This window comes from Phascolarctos cinereus, unplaced genomic scaffold, assembly GCF_003287225.1.
Source record: "Phascolarctos cinereus isolate Bilbo 61053 unplaced genomic scaffold, phaCin_HiC Scaffold_5;HRSCAF=322, whole genome shotgun sequence".
In the NCBI taxonomy this organism is placed as follows: Eukaryota; Metazoa; Chordata; class Mammalia; order Diprotodontia; family Phascolarctidae; genus Phascolarctos; species Phascolarctos cinereus.
Genome location: NW_027555958.1, coordinates 153892368 through 153909011, shown reverse-complemented (window position 1 = coordinate 153909011; position 16644 = coordinate 153892368). Strand labels below are relative to the sequence as shown.

Here is a 16644-nt window from a genome sequence, read left to right as displayed (position 1 = left end):
TTTGGTACCTTCCACATTCTGACTCCGACCTATTTTTCCGGCTGATTATACCTATTCCCTCGCATTCACTGTAGATTTCAGCCACCATAGCCTGCTTGCTGCTCTCCATTCTTGTCACTGACTCTCCATCTCTGTTCTTTGTATAGAATATTGCCCAGAGTGCTGTCATCACCTGTATTAATGCCACTAGTCTCCTTCATGATTCACCTCAACTACCACCTCCTACAAGAGACCTTGGCTGATTTCCCTAGTTGTTGGTGTTTCTGTTATACCACCTCCAGACCTGAAAATTACTTTGCGTGTTATACACACATGCACATATGCGCACGCATGTGCACATACATAGAAAATACATACATGTATACAGATTGATACAATCTACATACATGTGTATTACACAGATAAATAAATCTATATCTATAATATATAATATGTATATGTATGTATACGTGTGTGTGATTTATTTCTGTGTACACACTATCTCCTTTTCCCTCCCACCCCCTACATCATGTAACTTAGAGGGCAAAGATGGTTTCACTTCTGCCTCTACAACCTCAGCACCCAGCAAGGTCTCTGGCACGTGGCAGGCTAAATAAACTTGTTGAATTCAATTGGAGTATCTACCTGTAAGTGTTTTATCTTTCCAAACAGGCCATAAATTCCTTCAGGGCAAGAACAGTGTCTAATGGGTCTTTGTATTTCCTACAGTGATTTGCAAATAGTGGGCACTCAAACATGTGATAGATTAATGAGGACTTGCACACCTAATTGGAAATGTACACTACAGAGAGATATTTAACACCTAAAAGAACAAGGGGAAAACAATCAGCTAATTGCTACATTGTTGTAAATGACATAATTATCATCTGTCCAAGAAAGATCTGGGAACTGTTATCAACTGAAATATGTATTGTTTTTCCTTTTCTTGGCAGAAAGGCTTTGGTGGATGGGAGAAAGTTCCCTGAGTAGACAAGTGGGTAGGATAAAGCACGAGGTAAGTAGTAGGCTTTCCTAGAGGTCTTTTTTCCTATTAAGCTTGCCAAGATGCTGATAAAAGAAATGACCCTGGTGACCAGCAAATGTGGTATTTATGCAAGGCAGATTTTACTGCATGATTTTGCAATTTTACTGAACCAGTTTACATGTGACTATCTAACATGTAGATTTAAAAGCAGATTATCTTTGCCCTCCTACAAGATATAGGTTTGACTTCTGATTGTGAAAATCATAAGCACTGATAATGTAATCTAGTTCTTCATGCATAGTGTGTAGCAAAATTTCATATTAAATGGTGTTAAGAGACTGAAAATTATTTCCAAATATTATGTTATACAAATCTGAAAAATTATAAAAACAAAACTATAAATAATTCTGAATTCAATCTGGCATTATTAAACTATTCAAATGTTTATAATTTGGTTTACATTATATAGGGAAGGAATCAATACAATTTTACTCATTTCAGAAATGAAGTAAGCTCAGTCATTTGAGAAACAAAGAGTAAATATAAACACTTTGTTTCAAAATTTATGGATTAGGATCCTACGGTCCAAACTATTAAGATGTTAACTATAACCTTATACACAGACCTTCAGGAATCTACCACTAAAAAGGCACCACAAGGCAACAATTAAACAATAAATCTGTTCACTTTTTAAATGCCTTAAAAAGGTTTTTTTCAGTCACATTGCAGAGCTGTACTAAATACACAAAAAAAAATCTTGCAACATTTTGCAAGAACAAAATGGCAAAATGTTGGTTGAATGAAATTACCGGCAATTATTAAAAACTAGAGTACTTAAAATGAAACTTTTGCCTCTAGTCATTTGATTCTTACAATTAGATTTACCAACAAGGCAATAGATATACACTATGTTTCACCATTTTTTCCAGTTACATTATAGGTTTATTGCTTAGTGTAATTATCTAAAAGTTAAAACTTATTTCCACTTCAAAGCTTAATAGCTTTTAGTGAGACAGAACATGAGTATAGTTTAATAAATGTCACTTTTCTGAAAGTTCCCAAAACCACTCTTTCAAAAATATTTAAAATTATGCTGTGGGCCCCCCCCCCTCAGGTGACCTTGAAAATCCTTGTAAATATTTTCGGCCCTTCCTTCCTACCAGAGAAGTCTAAATTATTATGGTATTGAAAGATGAAATGTGTTGACCTTATACAATACCATATATATATTTTAGGCATTTCCGAGTTTCTGAACTTTTTCTGTGTTGTCTGTGGCTTCCACAAAACTCTCCCCAAAGTTCCCATGTAATTTCTTATGGCAACCACAATGGAGAAAGGTGCAATGTGCAAGGGATAACTGTATGTAAATAATATTTGATTAGATCATTTAACTCCTTGATTAGACTTGTATGAACAGATGCAGTCAAGTGAACAGAATCAGAACAATTTACATTATATCAATATTATAAACATAAACAATTTTGAAGACCTGTATAAACTGATGAAGAATGAAATGGGCAGAACCAGAACACTTTATATGCAACTAACAACACTGTAAAAAACAAATAACTTTGAAAGCTGTAACAACTCTGATCCATGCAGTGACCATCAATGATTCTAGAGCACCAAAGATGAAGAATGCTACCCGCCTCTTCACAAAGAGCTGATTGATCCAGAGTATAAGATGTGTGTATACACACACATGTATACATACATATGTGTATGTATATGTGTGTGTGTATGTATGTCTGCATATAACATGGCCAATGAGGGAATCTGTTTTGCTCAGTTATACTTACCTGTTACAAGGAATGTTTCCACCCACCCACTCAAAGGGGTGGGAAGTGAGAGGGAAAGAGAAAATAAATTTGTTAGTTAAAAAAATTAATTTAAGAAATAACTTATTAATTAATTAAGTTTCTCTTGTCTTTCTTTTTGACGCTTTCTCAAGAAAGTGACTCTCGGCAGCAAGTAAATCAATAATTGACTCTAGAGAGTCAAATGGAGGTTTCTCCACTAATGTTCTATTTGGCTGCTTTATCATGGCATTGCAATAACGCTGAGTTCTTAAAGACTAAGCCAGTGAAGAACAAACTAGGCAGGCAGGTCCTACACCAATCTGGGGAGGCTTGAAGTACATGCTCAGCCACCGACTATAAGTCCAAAGACCAACCTATCAATGGTCAAGGAGGCTCATCACTAGGAAGTTCCACAGACAATCCAATGATAGCTTTCTGGGCCATAGCAACTCATGGAACTTTAGAGAGAGTTTCCATTTACACTGGTAAAAGGGGTACGTGAACATGAGAAAATATAGCCCTTTCCCTATTAAGGTAGTATTTTTAAAAGTGATCTTGACATGCAACAAAGAAACTGCACGGTACAGCTAAGAGTGCTAGGTTTGGAGTTAACTACAAACTCCAGTATGTGGAGTCCGGGTACGGCCCAAGTCTAAACCTAGACTGTGTCACACTGTGTTTTGGGGCAAGTCATTTACCCTCCGTGACCTCAGTTTCCCCATGACAGTACTGGACTAGTGATCTCTAGATTTTCTTCCAGCTTTAAATCTATGATACTATTAGATGATAAGGAATGAACCTGTGATTTCATTGGTAGAGGGAACTGTTTCCCCATCTGTAAAATGAAGACGGTTAGACTAGATTCTTTCCAATTCTTAATAGTCTGAGGAACTGATAACTGGAATTGCAGGTGATAAAGTGAAATGCCTGATGAGCCTAACTCTCCTCCTCTCCCCTTTATCTTCTCCAAACCCCTCAATTGAGGGAGCATGTAATATTTTGTAAAATCTAGGACAAATGCAATTCGATGTTCCAGGCACTGTGCTAAGCACTGCGGATACAAAGAAAAGCAAAACCAAAGAAAAGCCCACAGGGGCTCATGTTGGAGCCAACTTTCTTCCAAAACTTTCATACAACTCCTTCTTTGCAGACAGCCTGAGCTCAGAAATATAAAATGCACACAAATAAACATAACACATGGAATAAGGGAGATCCAGTCAAAACGTTTCTGGACATTTTTAGGAGACAAGGATCATTTTCAGCTGAGAGGGCGGGAAAGGCTTCATGAAATGGCCTTTTAAGCAAGGCCCTGAAGGAACAAGATTCTCAACATCAGTCAGTCAACCAGCACTGATTAATCACCTACTATGTGACGGGCATACACATGAGGCAGCTAGGTGACTCAGTGGATAGAATCCTGGGCCTGAAATCACAAAGACCTGAGTTTAAATCTGACCTTAGACACTTATTGGCTGTGCGACCCTGGGCAAGTCACTTAACCTTGTCTGCCTCAATTTCCTGATTTGTAAGATGATCTGTTAAAGGAAAGGACAAACCACAGCAGTATCTTTGTCAAGAAAACCCCTGGAGGGGTCACGGTGTCAGACAGAACTGGATGATGTACCAGACACTTTGCAAAGCAGGGGAGATTCAAAGAGAGGCAAAAAGCAGTCCCTGCTCTCAGGGAGCTCACAATCTAACGGCGGGAGGGGAGGAGGAGAGGACGGAAGAGAGAGAAGGTGCAAAGAACTATGTACAAAAAATAAATTAGAGGCGGTCTCAAAAAGAAGGCACTAATAACGAAGGGGAACCGAGAGTTTTTTGTGCGTGTGCTTCCTTTTTTTTTCTTTTTGCCTAGCTTGCTCCCAGATGAGTGAGGGTTACTCCAAGGATGGGCAGGCATAGCCTTCCAGCCCGGGAAGGACTGGAGACGAGCGCCCGGCCGAAGCAGCGCGCGGTGCAGCAGACGGCGAGCGGACGCCCAGGTGCGAGCGGGGAGGAGCTCGGCGGGGCGCGCGCGCGCGGGCTCACCTGGCCGTGTTGAGCAGCGGATGCCGCGTCCCGACCAGCTTGCGCACCTGCATGGCGATGTTGCTGAGCTCGTCACTCAGGAGGCAGCGGAGGCTCATGAACGAGGTCGGGTAGCCCACGATCTTCTCCGCTTCCGACACCACCTGGTTCCAGTGCGTCGGGGATCCCGAGAAGAGGCTGCGTCGGGGCGCGGGGGGCGGCCGCAGGCGCGTCCGCCACAGGGCGCTCGGGACTCCGGGGCACCGGGGCCGGCGCAGCAGCTCCCGCAGGCTCATGGCTCCGGCGCCAGCAGGACTGGGGCGCGGAGCGGCTGCAGAGGCTCCGGCGGAGGGACGGGCCCAGGAAAGCGCAGGTTAGCCGTCGGCCAGTTCAGCACCTCCGCCTTGGCGCCGGTGCACGAGCTGCTGGGGCAGCTGCCGGTGCCCTGGGCGCTGCCATCTTGGGCGACGCAATCCGGCCTGTCGTAAAGGGGGCGGGGCGTGACCAGGCCCCGCCTCCCTGTCCTCTGGCTGCGGCGGGGTAGCGGGTACCCCTCGCTATTCGGAAATGCCTTCCTGGGACCCACTGCAGCTGTCTGGAAGGGGAGGGCGTTTTGTTTCTTAATTAAACTTATTATTATTTTTTTTTATTAAGAGAGATTAGTTAAGTGACTTGTCCAAGGTCACCCAGATGGTAAGTAGTAGAACAAGATTTTTACCCCAGGTTCTTTGAGTTCAAATTCTAGGTGCCAAGAATGATGTTCTAATACTTTTCTAAATTATATAATCTTAGATCTAGAACCGACCCCTCATTTCTTTTTTTACGTTTGAGGAAATTGAAGCCCAGGGAGATTAAAGTAAGAGTCACCAGTTCAATAATAATAATAATAATAACTAACATTTATATGGTACTATGCTTTACAGTTTTCATTGAATCCTCACAACCACCTTGGGAATAAGGTTTCATTATTATCCCCATTTTACAGTTGAGGAAATTGAGGCAAACAGAGGTGAAGTGACTTGTCTAAGGTCACACTAATAATAATAATAATAATAATAATAATTGTAGCCGCTATTTAGTGTTTGCTATGTCCCAGGCACTCTGCTAAGCACTTTATAATTATCATATTGGATCTTAACAACAAACTGGGAAGTTAGGTGCTATTAATTATAATAATAATAATAATATTAGCTTATATTTATGTAGGGTAGTTAGGTGATTTCATTTATAAGATGAGCTAGAGAAGGAAAACCCCTCCATTGTCTTTGCCAAGAAAACTCCAAATGGGATCATGAAGAGTTGAACAAGACTGAACGATAACAATATTTATATAGCATTTACTATGTGCCAGGCATTATGCTAAATGCTTTAAAATTACTGTCTTATTGGATCCTCACAACAACTCTGGAGTTAGGTGCTATTATCCCTATTTTACAGATGAGGAAATTGAGGCAGCTAGAGATTAAGTGACTTGCCCAGAATCACACAGCTAGTGTCTAAATCTAGATTTGAACTCAGATCTTCCTGACTCTGGCCAGACCTGGCACTCTATCCACTGTACCACCCAGCTGCCCCCAGTGCCAGTTATTGGGAGTAACTCAAAACCCCTGAGGGAGATAACACAGCTGGAGAAGAATAGGGTTTTAATTCAGGGAATAGATCCACTAGTGCAAACAGTGCTGGGCCCAGATCAAAGCCAGAAAGTCACCAAGGGAATTGGGCCAAAGGCCTCAGCAAAATCATGAAATGAAGTCTGGGCCAGGTCCAGAAGGGAGGGAAGAAGGGAGACAGAGACTGATATGCATGAGGTAACCTCAGAAGGAACTTGCAAAGGAGAGACAGAAGGTCAGACCTTTCATGTAGTCAGCATACCCTGCACCTCCCTCACCTGTGTCAACACTGCTATGGGCCCAGGCATGGCTTAAAGGTGTCCCCATAACCCTTCAGTCATGGTGTAGTGAGTTATTAGCGGAAGCTCCAGAAGACAATGTGGCCTATATCCTGTACATTGTCCCATGTTCCCATGTTCTCTCCTCAGGCCTCATAATCTTACCAGTCTGCTAGGTAACAGAAACCCAAAGGCTCTCTCATCCCATGCAGTTGTTTGTTAGGACACCAGGAGCTACCCAGTGCATGTATCTTGCCTTCTGTCTCTCAGCTGTCCGCCCCTTCCCGCTAGGAATGGTGATTCTCCTGACCCCCCAATTCTTGGGGTTCCCCGCAGCTTTGAAACTTTGCCTGAATCAGTGCTGCCCAGATTTGAGGATCATGGAAGTAGTCCTTACCTCAGCTCTCTATATCTAGATAGCCCCAGACATCCAGACCATACTTCATCCCATGCAGCCATCCAAGATTCCAGGGCCTAGCCAGCTTGCGCGTTTTGTCACTTGTCTTACCATCATGGGTATACCCCACCTCCCTTTTCCTGTCTTGCTCAGGGAACAATAATCAAATTAATATTTCTGTTGCTTGTAGAAGGGGCATGACAATCTACTGCCTTGTATCTCTACTCACAGTCTCTCTGATTGCCCTAGACCAAAGCTCCCAAATATAAGGACCTCGAAGGCAAGGACTTTCTTATTTTTATATTGTCATTCCTTATACCTAGTCAAACGTCTAGAACGTAATGGACTGAGGATGAGATGTGGTGGTATATGCCAGGCAGTTTGCGCCCACCACCACCTCCCCTCAGATACCAGTGGAGACAGCACCTCTTAGACCACGACTTCTTAAACTTTTTTTCCACTAATGACCCTTTTTTTTCCCTGCAGCATTTGTTGGTGTTAACTGAGGGCATGTGCAGTGCAAAGTGCAAGCGTCTTGTGTTCAGAACCAAGGCTGCAGTGAAGTTGCACAATGCAACGTGGGCAGGTACTGCCAGAAACACCTTGGACTCATTACATGTTTGATTCTGAATTAATTTTTGGTCATTGAGTATTCAGAAAGTTTTTACTGTTGCCAGAGTTGAGGTCACAACCCACAGTTTTAAGAAACACTGTCTTAGACCAGCATTCCTACTACCAGTCCCAGCCATATCAGAGAGGAACAGCTCTTGGGGAAAATGAAGTCTGCTACTGCCACCAATGAGAAGGTAAGCCTGAGGGCCCCGAGCATAGCTGCACTTCCCCAGACCACTAGCCCTGCTTCCTGGCTGGGCCCAGCAGCCATCTTTCAGGAAGGCAACCTTGTTTTAAACATGTGACCTCACTACTGACAATGCAGACACAGCATCCTTTCCCTCCATAGCAAATAGAGCTACTATAGACCTGGAAAAAGAAAGTCTTTGGCACTAGCAGTTGGTTCAGCATCAGAAATGAATATGATTTTTTTCAATGAAAATGACATTTAAGAAGCTGTTGCACCTTAAGAAACACAGGGCCTTTCCATCTAACTTGTAACTAAAACCTTCAGTATGTGTTGTCTCTCCTTATTAGAATATGACATGCTTGAAATTAGGGATTGTTTTGCTTTTCTATTCATGTTTTGCTCATAGTGAAAGGCTTAAAAATATTTTTCATTCATTCAGTAAATACTAGTTAATTGATCTTGAAGATGACACATTCCTCTTATTTGTCTCTCATTGGTAAAGGTAGCCAAGGATTATGTGGAAGGAGAGCCTTTTGTATCAAAGACCAGCAGATGGAGGGTGAATGGATGTTGAGGAGAGTAATGATAGACCTGTGTGACCAGGAAGGAGCATAGAATCAAACAAGGAACAAATATTTATTAGCACCTACTTTGTGCCAAGTGCCAGGTGCTTTGTTTCAAAGACAAAGGTAAAACAGTTCTTGCCCTCAAGGAGGGTACATTCTTTCCAAAGAAACAACATGTACATATTTCTGTGTAAATTAAAAATAGATGTGAAATAGATTCAAGGTTATTTGGGAGAGAGGACACCAGGAGGTGGCTGCATTAGGAAACTTCATGAAAGTGACTCTGGAGAGGAGTCTTGAAGGAAATTTCTAAGATATGACCTTGAGGAAGTTCCAAAGGCACGAAAGTAGGTAATGGAATATCATGTATGAGATACAGTAAGGTCAGATTGACTGAACTATATACAGTGCTTGAAGGGGAATGATATGTAATAAGGCAGGAAAGAAAGGTAGGTTAAGACTGGTTTGTAAAGGGCTTTAAATGCCAGAGAGGAATTTATATTTGATCCTCAAAGACATAGGGAACCCCTGATGTTTGTTAAACAGGGAGTGACCTGTTCAAATGTGCACTTAAGACATCTTTGTGGAGGATGGATTGGAGTGGGGAGAGACTTGAGTAGGGAGATGAATTGGAAGCCTATCACAGTAGTCCCGTAGAGGAGTGATGAGGCCTGAACTAGGGTGGTGCCTTTGCAGGTGGAGAGAACGAACATAAGTGGTGGTGGTGGTAGTGGCGGTTGTCCTTTGTTCTCGAAGAGGACTAAAATGACATCATTGTGTTGGGGTCAAGGTACTGTGTGTCAGAGTATTGCTGATCAGATCAATACAAGCTCTGAAGGCTCTACCACGAGTCAGGCACAAATAGTCCATATTAGCCCAAATAGTGCAAGTAAAAGATGGGGGGGGTAAAAATGGAAAGATTTGGCAAGTTATCTGATATATGTATGTATGTATGTATACGTATGGGATGAAAGAAAGTGTGGAGGAGAGGATGAGCCTGAGAGTGACTGAAAGGATGGTGGGGCCCTTGGCTATAGTAGCAACGTTCAGAAGGGGGTTGAGTTTAGGGGAAAAGATAATGAGTTCAGTTTAAAACACACTGAGTTCATTCTACTATTGTTGAACAGCCTTTTGATGCTCTCACGCTGTGCAGATTGACATTTCTTGTTGTTGTTCAGTTGTTTCAGTTGTGCCTGACTCCTCCTAACCTCATTTGAGGTTTTCTTGGCAAAGATACTGGAATGGTTTGCCATTTCCCTTCTCCAGCTCATTTTACAGATGAGGAAACTGAGGCAAACAGGGTTAAGTGACTTGCCCAGGCTCACACAGCTGGGAAGTGTCTGAGGCCAGATTTGAATTCAGGAAGATGCATCTTCCCGACTACAGGCCCAGTACTCTATCTACTGGGCTACTAGCTGCCCAAATTGACAGATAACAAAAAATGAAAATAGTTAATCTTAGGTGGTGGGAAAACAAGACCACTAAATAATGTTGATTGAGCTATGATTTAATGTCTAATCATATCGGATATCAATTTGGAATCATGCCAGTGTAACCCTGGTTGCACAGGCTTCCCACCCTTAAAGACTCAGAGACAAAAGAATGCATGGAATCTTTGCTGGGGAGACAAAAGACTCAAGTGATGCTATGTTAGGGTTTATCATTTAAGAACATATGTGGAAGATGGACTTCTGGAACCATGTTTTTGGAGGCTGCTGGGAGAGAGAAGCCAGAAACCAAGAGAGAAGGAAGGCAAGTAGATTCACAATCTCTTGGTGAGGTTCTCCTGCCTCTTAACTTTGAGAGCTGATGAACTCTCAAGTTGTAGGCAGTGGGAATCAGAAACTGAGGAGCTGTCTTTCCCTCATGAGCTGCTAAGTGATTGGGTTGCTACATGTTAAGTCTATCGCAATAGCTCGAGGAAACGATTTCCCCTCTACAGCTGTTAAAGAGGAATTATCTCAAAACTACTTATCTCCATCAAGCTAGTAGACTTCTGTTTTTGGAAGAGGGCTGAGCTAGTAGAAGATCATTATGACTAGGAAGCTGAAAGCATAAGTTGCCAGTGTCTTCTTATCCAAATGAACTGTTCCCCCATTTCTCATTGTCCTTTCATTGCTGTATTTTGACCCCTCCTCTTTTTAAATTAAATTTTATACTACTATGAACTTCACATATATCAATACCTGAATATTTTCATAGGCAAAGAGCAAGAAAAGAACATTTTGTGTTGAACTGTGCATCTATTATGTACAGCTTGTTTCTGGTCATGAACTCTTTTCCTATCTTTAGTTGTGAAAAGTATCTCCTTTCCTGCTCCTTTAATTTGTTTATGGTATGACCTTTTATATAGCTCAAGTATCCATTTGGAGTTTGTATGATGTGAGATGTTGGTCCAAACCTAATTTTTGCCAGATTGTTTTTTCAGTTTTCCCAGCTGTTTTTGTGGAATAGTGAGTGAAACTTTATACCAGCAGTTGGTTATTGAACTCTATGCCACCATATTCAGTTGCTTCTGGGTCTTGTGTATCTAATATGTTCCATCACTCAAAGATATCGTGGGACTATTATGAATATAAATTACTACCCCTGTAGTCTAGTGGGTCTTAGAATATGCTACAATCTCCCATACACATAGTGATTACATTTAACAATTCCAGTGACAAACGAGAAATTCTACAAGTGACCTGGACAAAGATCCTCAAATACAAAAGAAAGGATAATGGAACAAGACTATGCGACACCCAGCAGCAACTGTAAGAAGGAGTAGAATAATTTATTCCAAAGAATAAAGAAGCTCGTGATGCAACCCAAGGTGACCTGTCCTACAAATCTGAAGCCAACCATTAATGAGAAATGATGGATGTTAAATAAAATGAGGCATTTGAAACATCCTAGAAAGAAAATCATACCTGAAGAAACTATTTGTTTCTTAAACACTCCAAACAACAGAAATTCAAGAAATAGTGCAACCAATGACAGCATCAATAACAAAATAAAAAACAGAAACACTCTTAAGAAATATCTTTTTAAATGTACACAAAGCAATAAAAATGAAAGCCAAAGTCGAATACAAATAATAGTGGAGAAAAAACTTGAAACATCATGGGCTAAATCTAACCACCCCTACCCCGTCCTATCATCCCTTCCTGTGTACAAGTCAATCAGTGTTTTTTTTAACAGGACTAAATTACAGAATGGGAGGGCACATAAAAGGGGAGAAGGAGAAGATAGAGGATAAAATCAAGTCAAAGCCTAGGAGAAATAACTTTTAGTCTCTCAGAAAAAAGAGATCCTATAGGAGAGTAGACAAAGAAGTAAAAGGCAGAATTGAAAAAGGGGGGAAGATATGGAGAAACCTTGTTTCATTGGTGGGAGTGGGTAACGCTGATGAATGCTAACATGAGAGAAAGAACCATATTCTACAAAGGGAAATTGGGAACTTACAACGGCTATAACAATTGGCAAAGATTTGATACTTAGACCACTCATTCTGCCTCAAGAGAAAGGGCATTAGAGCACCCGGAGGCAACTGAAACCCAGGAGAGTAGGAGGGCATGGCCCTAGGGAGGAGATTTCAAGGCAAAGGGGGAAATAATGACTATGGAGAGGGCAAAGATGAATAATGAAATATACAATCAGGGATATAGGAAAATTCCTCCCATGAGGCAATATCATTTCTATCACCTGTAAGAATTAATATTTCTAGGAGTGAGACAACAGAAAAAAAAAAGGAGTGAGGGACAAGATCTGCAAGGTAATAACATAGAAAGTGCTTAGAAGAAGGAACCCAAAGTACAGTTATCTTAGAAGCTTTAATTCTATGAAGAATACAGAGACTAAAGAAGGACAAAAAAAGTATTCAGGCCATGAATACAAGAACAGAAGGCTATAATAGACAAGAAGGGAAGATAAATAATGAAGAGAATGAAGGAAAAAATTCCTTTTTAGAAAAAGGCACAAAAATGGACATTTGAAACCAACAAAGTTGAAAGGAAGGAGAGGGAGAAGAATTTTACTTGACTACTTAACTGAAAGGGAAAAAAGAGGAAGAATTAAAATACTAGATTAAATGAACTAATGAGCAAAACCCCGCAGGGAAACAAGTAACAAACCAAGGGAGCATGAGAGAGGGGAAGAAAGCTGGTGGGAATAGGGTTGCCTTAAAACAGATTAATGTAAAATAACCAAAGAGACATAATATTATGCTTACAGAGGAAAGGGGAGATCCTAATTTAGGGGGGAAAAGCAATATTAGAGACAAACAGAGGAAAACATAAAAATAACTCTTAACTTTAAACTTAAATGGATTAAATAATCCAATAAAATGAAATACAGATTGGATAAGAAAACAAAACCCTAAAATCTATTGCTTATAAGAAACACAAAAAAACAAGGACATAAAAAGAATAAAAATGAGGAGCTGTTAAAAAATTAGTGATGTATTAAATGAGTTCAAAAAAGCAAGAGCTGCAATTATGCTATCAGACAAAACAAAAACATTCAAAACATAAAAAGGGACAAATGAGGAAATGACATTATGCGAATTCACAGCAAACCAACATCAGTATGAAACTGATATGCTCCAAATGTCTTAACATCTAAATTCACAAAGGAAACATTAATTTAACTACAAGAAGATGTAGACAGTAACACATAGTGGCAGGAGATTTCAGTGTCTCTCAGTGATGGATAAATTTAACAGAAAGATACATGAAAGGTAAAATATAGAACTGAACAATTTCTTCAAGGCATTAGAGCTAAAAGATGTAGCATCTTCTAAATGGGCTGCTAAAGGATATACATATTTCTCAGTAGTTCATGGAACTTTAAAAAAATTGACCATCAGAGCACAGAGATATAAACAATAAACATACCCTTTACAGATCATAATACAGTAAAAAATAGGAAGCAGTTAAGGGACCATGAACAAGAGATGCAGGCCCAATGAAGATGTAACAATGAAATTCTAAATGATAAGTGGATCAAAGAACAAATTGTAGAAACAGTAGTGAAAGAAAATGACGATGAAGCAACATACTAAAATTTCTAGGATGCAAGTGAAGTAGTCTGTGGGGGAAAATCATATCCCTACACTCATCCATTAACGAAATAGAAAAAAAGGATTAATATGCATTTTTAAAAATTAGCCAGCAAAAACTAAACTAAGCACAGAAGAGGAGATATTAAAATTTAGAAGAGAAAGATAAACTAGAAACAAAAAAACTATAAAAATGATAGTTAAAAGCTGATTATTTGAAGAGACTAATACAATTGATAAACTTTATGCCAATCTAATTAAAAAGAAGAGGGCATAAAATCATCAACAAAATACCAAGTGAACAAGGTGAAATCACACAAAAAGAAACAAGAAAAAGAATAATCAGAATGTATTATACACAGTCATGCTAGCAAAGCAGAGAACACGAAAGAAATAGAGGAATGCCTTTAAAAATAAAAAATATTTAAATTCACAGATGATCAAACTAGTTATAAAGGGACTACCAAAGGAAAAAAATTCTTGGACCTGATAGATTCAGGGGAGAATTCTATCAACCTTTTAAAGACGTAGTACTAATATTACACAAATTAGTCTCAAAAATTGAGAAAGAGAGCACCCTGCCAGATTCATATTTGTGCAACAAATATAGTCCTAATACCTAAACCTAAAAGAGAAGAATAAAGCACAGATGGAGAACTATAGATCAAGAGCATTAACAAATATAAATTCAATATTTTAAAATAAAATCCTGTCAGACTACAGTGATTAATCCAAGAAATCATTTGTTATGACCAATTTGGATTTATACCAGAGATGCAAGGATAGTTCAACACTGGAAAGCAATCAACATAATTATTCTTATAAAAACAAAAACCTGGCAAGCCACATGATTATCCCAATAGATGAAGGAGAAGCCTATGACAAAGTACAATACTCATTTAAATTAAGAACCTTATAGAGTATAGCCACAGGGGGACTTTTTAACATCATAGAATGCATGTATCTAAAACCAAAAGCAAGCATCATGTACAAAAGGGACATACTAAAATCTTTCCCACTAAGTACAGAAGCAAAGTAGTTAGGTGGAACAGTAAATAGAGCTGTGGGCTTGGAATCAAGAAGATTCATCTTCTAACTTCAAATCTAGCCTCAAACACTTACTGGCTATGTGACCCTGGGCAAGTTACTTAACCCTGTTTGCCTCGGTCGCTCATCTGTAAAGACGGGCTGGAGAAGGAAATGGCAAACCACTCTACTATCTGTCTTTGCCAAGAAAATTCCAAAATAGGAGGCAGCTAGGGGGCAAAGTAGATAGAGCACCGGCCCTGGAGTCAGGAGGACCTGAGTTCAAATCTGGCCTCAGACCAAACACTTGACACTTAGTAGCTGTGTGACCCTGGGCAAGTCACTTAACCCCAATTGCCTAACCCCCCCCCAAAAAAAAAAACAAAAACAAAAACAAAAAACAAAAAAAACCTTACTGCTCCTGGTGATGGCAGAAGGGATACTGAAAGGCTTTTTCAGCCTCAGATCAAACACTTGAAACTTATTAGCAGTGTGACCCTGGGCAAGTCACTTAACCCTAATTGCCTTAAAAAAAACCCCAAAAAACAAAAAAAGAAAACTCCAAAATGGGGTCACGAAAAGTTGAACATGACTGAAATAACTCAACAACAAAAAAGCAAAGATGTCTGCTCTCCCAACTGTTATTTGATATATTTCTGGAAATAAGAGCAATAATAATAAGACAAGAGAAAGAAATTAAAGGTGTAAAGACAGGTAAAGAGGAGATAAAACTATCCCATTTGCTGATATTTTGATTGCTTATTTAGAAAATCCTGGGGAGTTAGCAGATCTAATTGATATAATTAATAGCTTCAGCAAAGTTGCGGGCTTTGAAATAAAACCTCAGAAATCAACTGCGTTCCTTTATAATAATAAAATCAAAGATGAAATAATTTTATGGGAAATCCCATTCCAAATAAATATAAAGTGCATAAAGTATCTACCAAAGCACACAAAAGACTCATATTCAGTGACAAAGTGTTACTTAAAGAAATAAAGAATAACTTAAATAACTGAAGGAATATTCAGTGCTCATGGCTGGGCTATGTCAATATTATAAAAATAGCTGTGCTACCAAAGTTAATTTATACTTTTAATGCTATACCAAATTATCAAAAGAACATCTTACAGACCTTGAAATAATAGCAAAGTTCATTTAGAAAGATTAAATATCTAGAATATGAAGGGAAATTATGAAAAGACCACTCCCAGACCTTAAGCTATATTATAAGCAGTAGCCAGCAAAACCATATGGAACTGGTTTAAAAATAGAGAGATGGATCAATGAAAGAGGGTTGACAAAGGATAATCAGAAGCAATGGGACTCAGTAACTCAGTGTTAGATAAACTAGAAAACACAAATTACTTAGGAAATTACTTTGATTAAAAACTTCTGGGAAAGATGGAAAGAAGTATAGGAGAAATTAGGCTTAGACCAGCACCTTAAAGCATATTCTACTATGGAGGAATATGCCGCTATCAAGGTAGCCAGAGGGTACAGAGTACTGAGCCTAGGGCCAAGAAGACTTAAGTGCAAATTCAGCCTTAGACGCTTAGTAGCAATGTGACCCATGGCATATCCATTAACCACAATCTGCCTCTGTTTCCTCAGCTGTAAAATGTAAAATATCAGGGTTGTTGTGAGGATCAAATAAGATAATATTTATAAAGCACTTAATACAATGCCTAGCACATAATAGGCACTTAATAAATCCTCATTTTCTTCCTTTCCTTCATTTCATTATGTACTCCAACTGGATATGTGACTTTTAATATTAAATATCATATTGCACAAAAAATTAGAAAAGAAGCAGATCATATATCTTTAACAGCTATTGAGAGGAGATCTATTCTTAACCAAACAAAGGATAGAGGCAATTACAAAAGATAAAATAATTTTGATAACGAAACTGAAAGTCTTCTGCACAAACAAAAGTAATGTACCTAGGATAAGAAAAGAAGTGGTTGAATGGGGAAAAAAAATCTTTGTGTCAGACGTCTTTGATAAATGTTATCCTATATATAATATAGTGTATATATATATGTATATATGTATGTATGTATGTATACATACAATTAGTAATAGATATATAAGACCAAAACTCCTCTAATAAATAAGTAGTCAAAGGATATGAACCATTCTTAGAAAGA

General features: G+C 39.3%; 1 protein-coding gene across 1 annotated transcript in view; it reads right to left on the bottom strand.

The window, feature by feature from the left end:
- Positions 1-5243, bottom strand: part of PDSS2 (decaprenyl diphosphate synthase subunit 2) — a 275272-nt gene extending 270029 nt beyond the window's left edge. The window contains exon 1 of the mRNA XM_021008088.2: positions 4795-5243. Within this exon, the coding sequence (XP_020863747.1) occupies positions 4795-5069 (275 nt within the window). The 5' untranslated portion in view covers positions 5070-5243. The remainder of the gene's footprint in view (positions 1-4794) is intronic.
- Positions 5244-16644: the final 11401 nt, after the last annotated feature.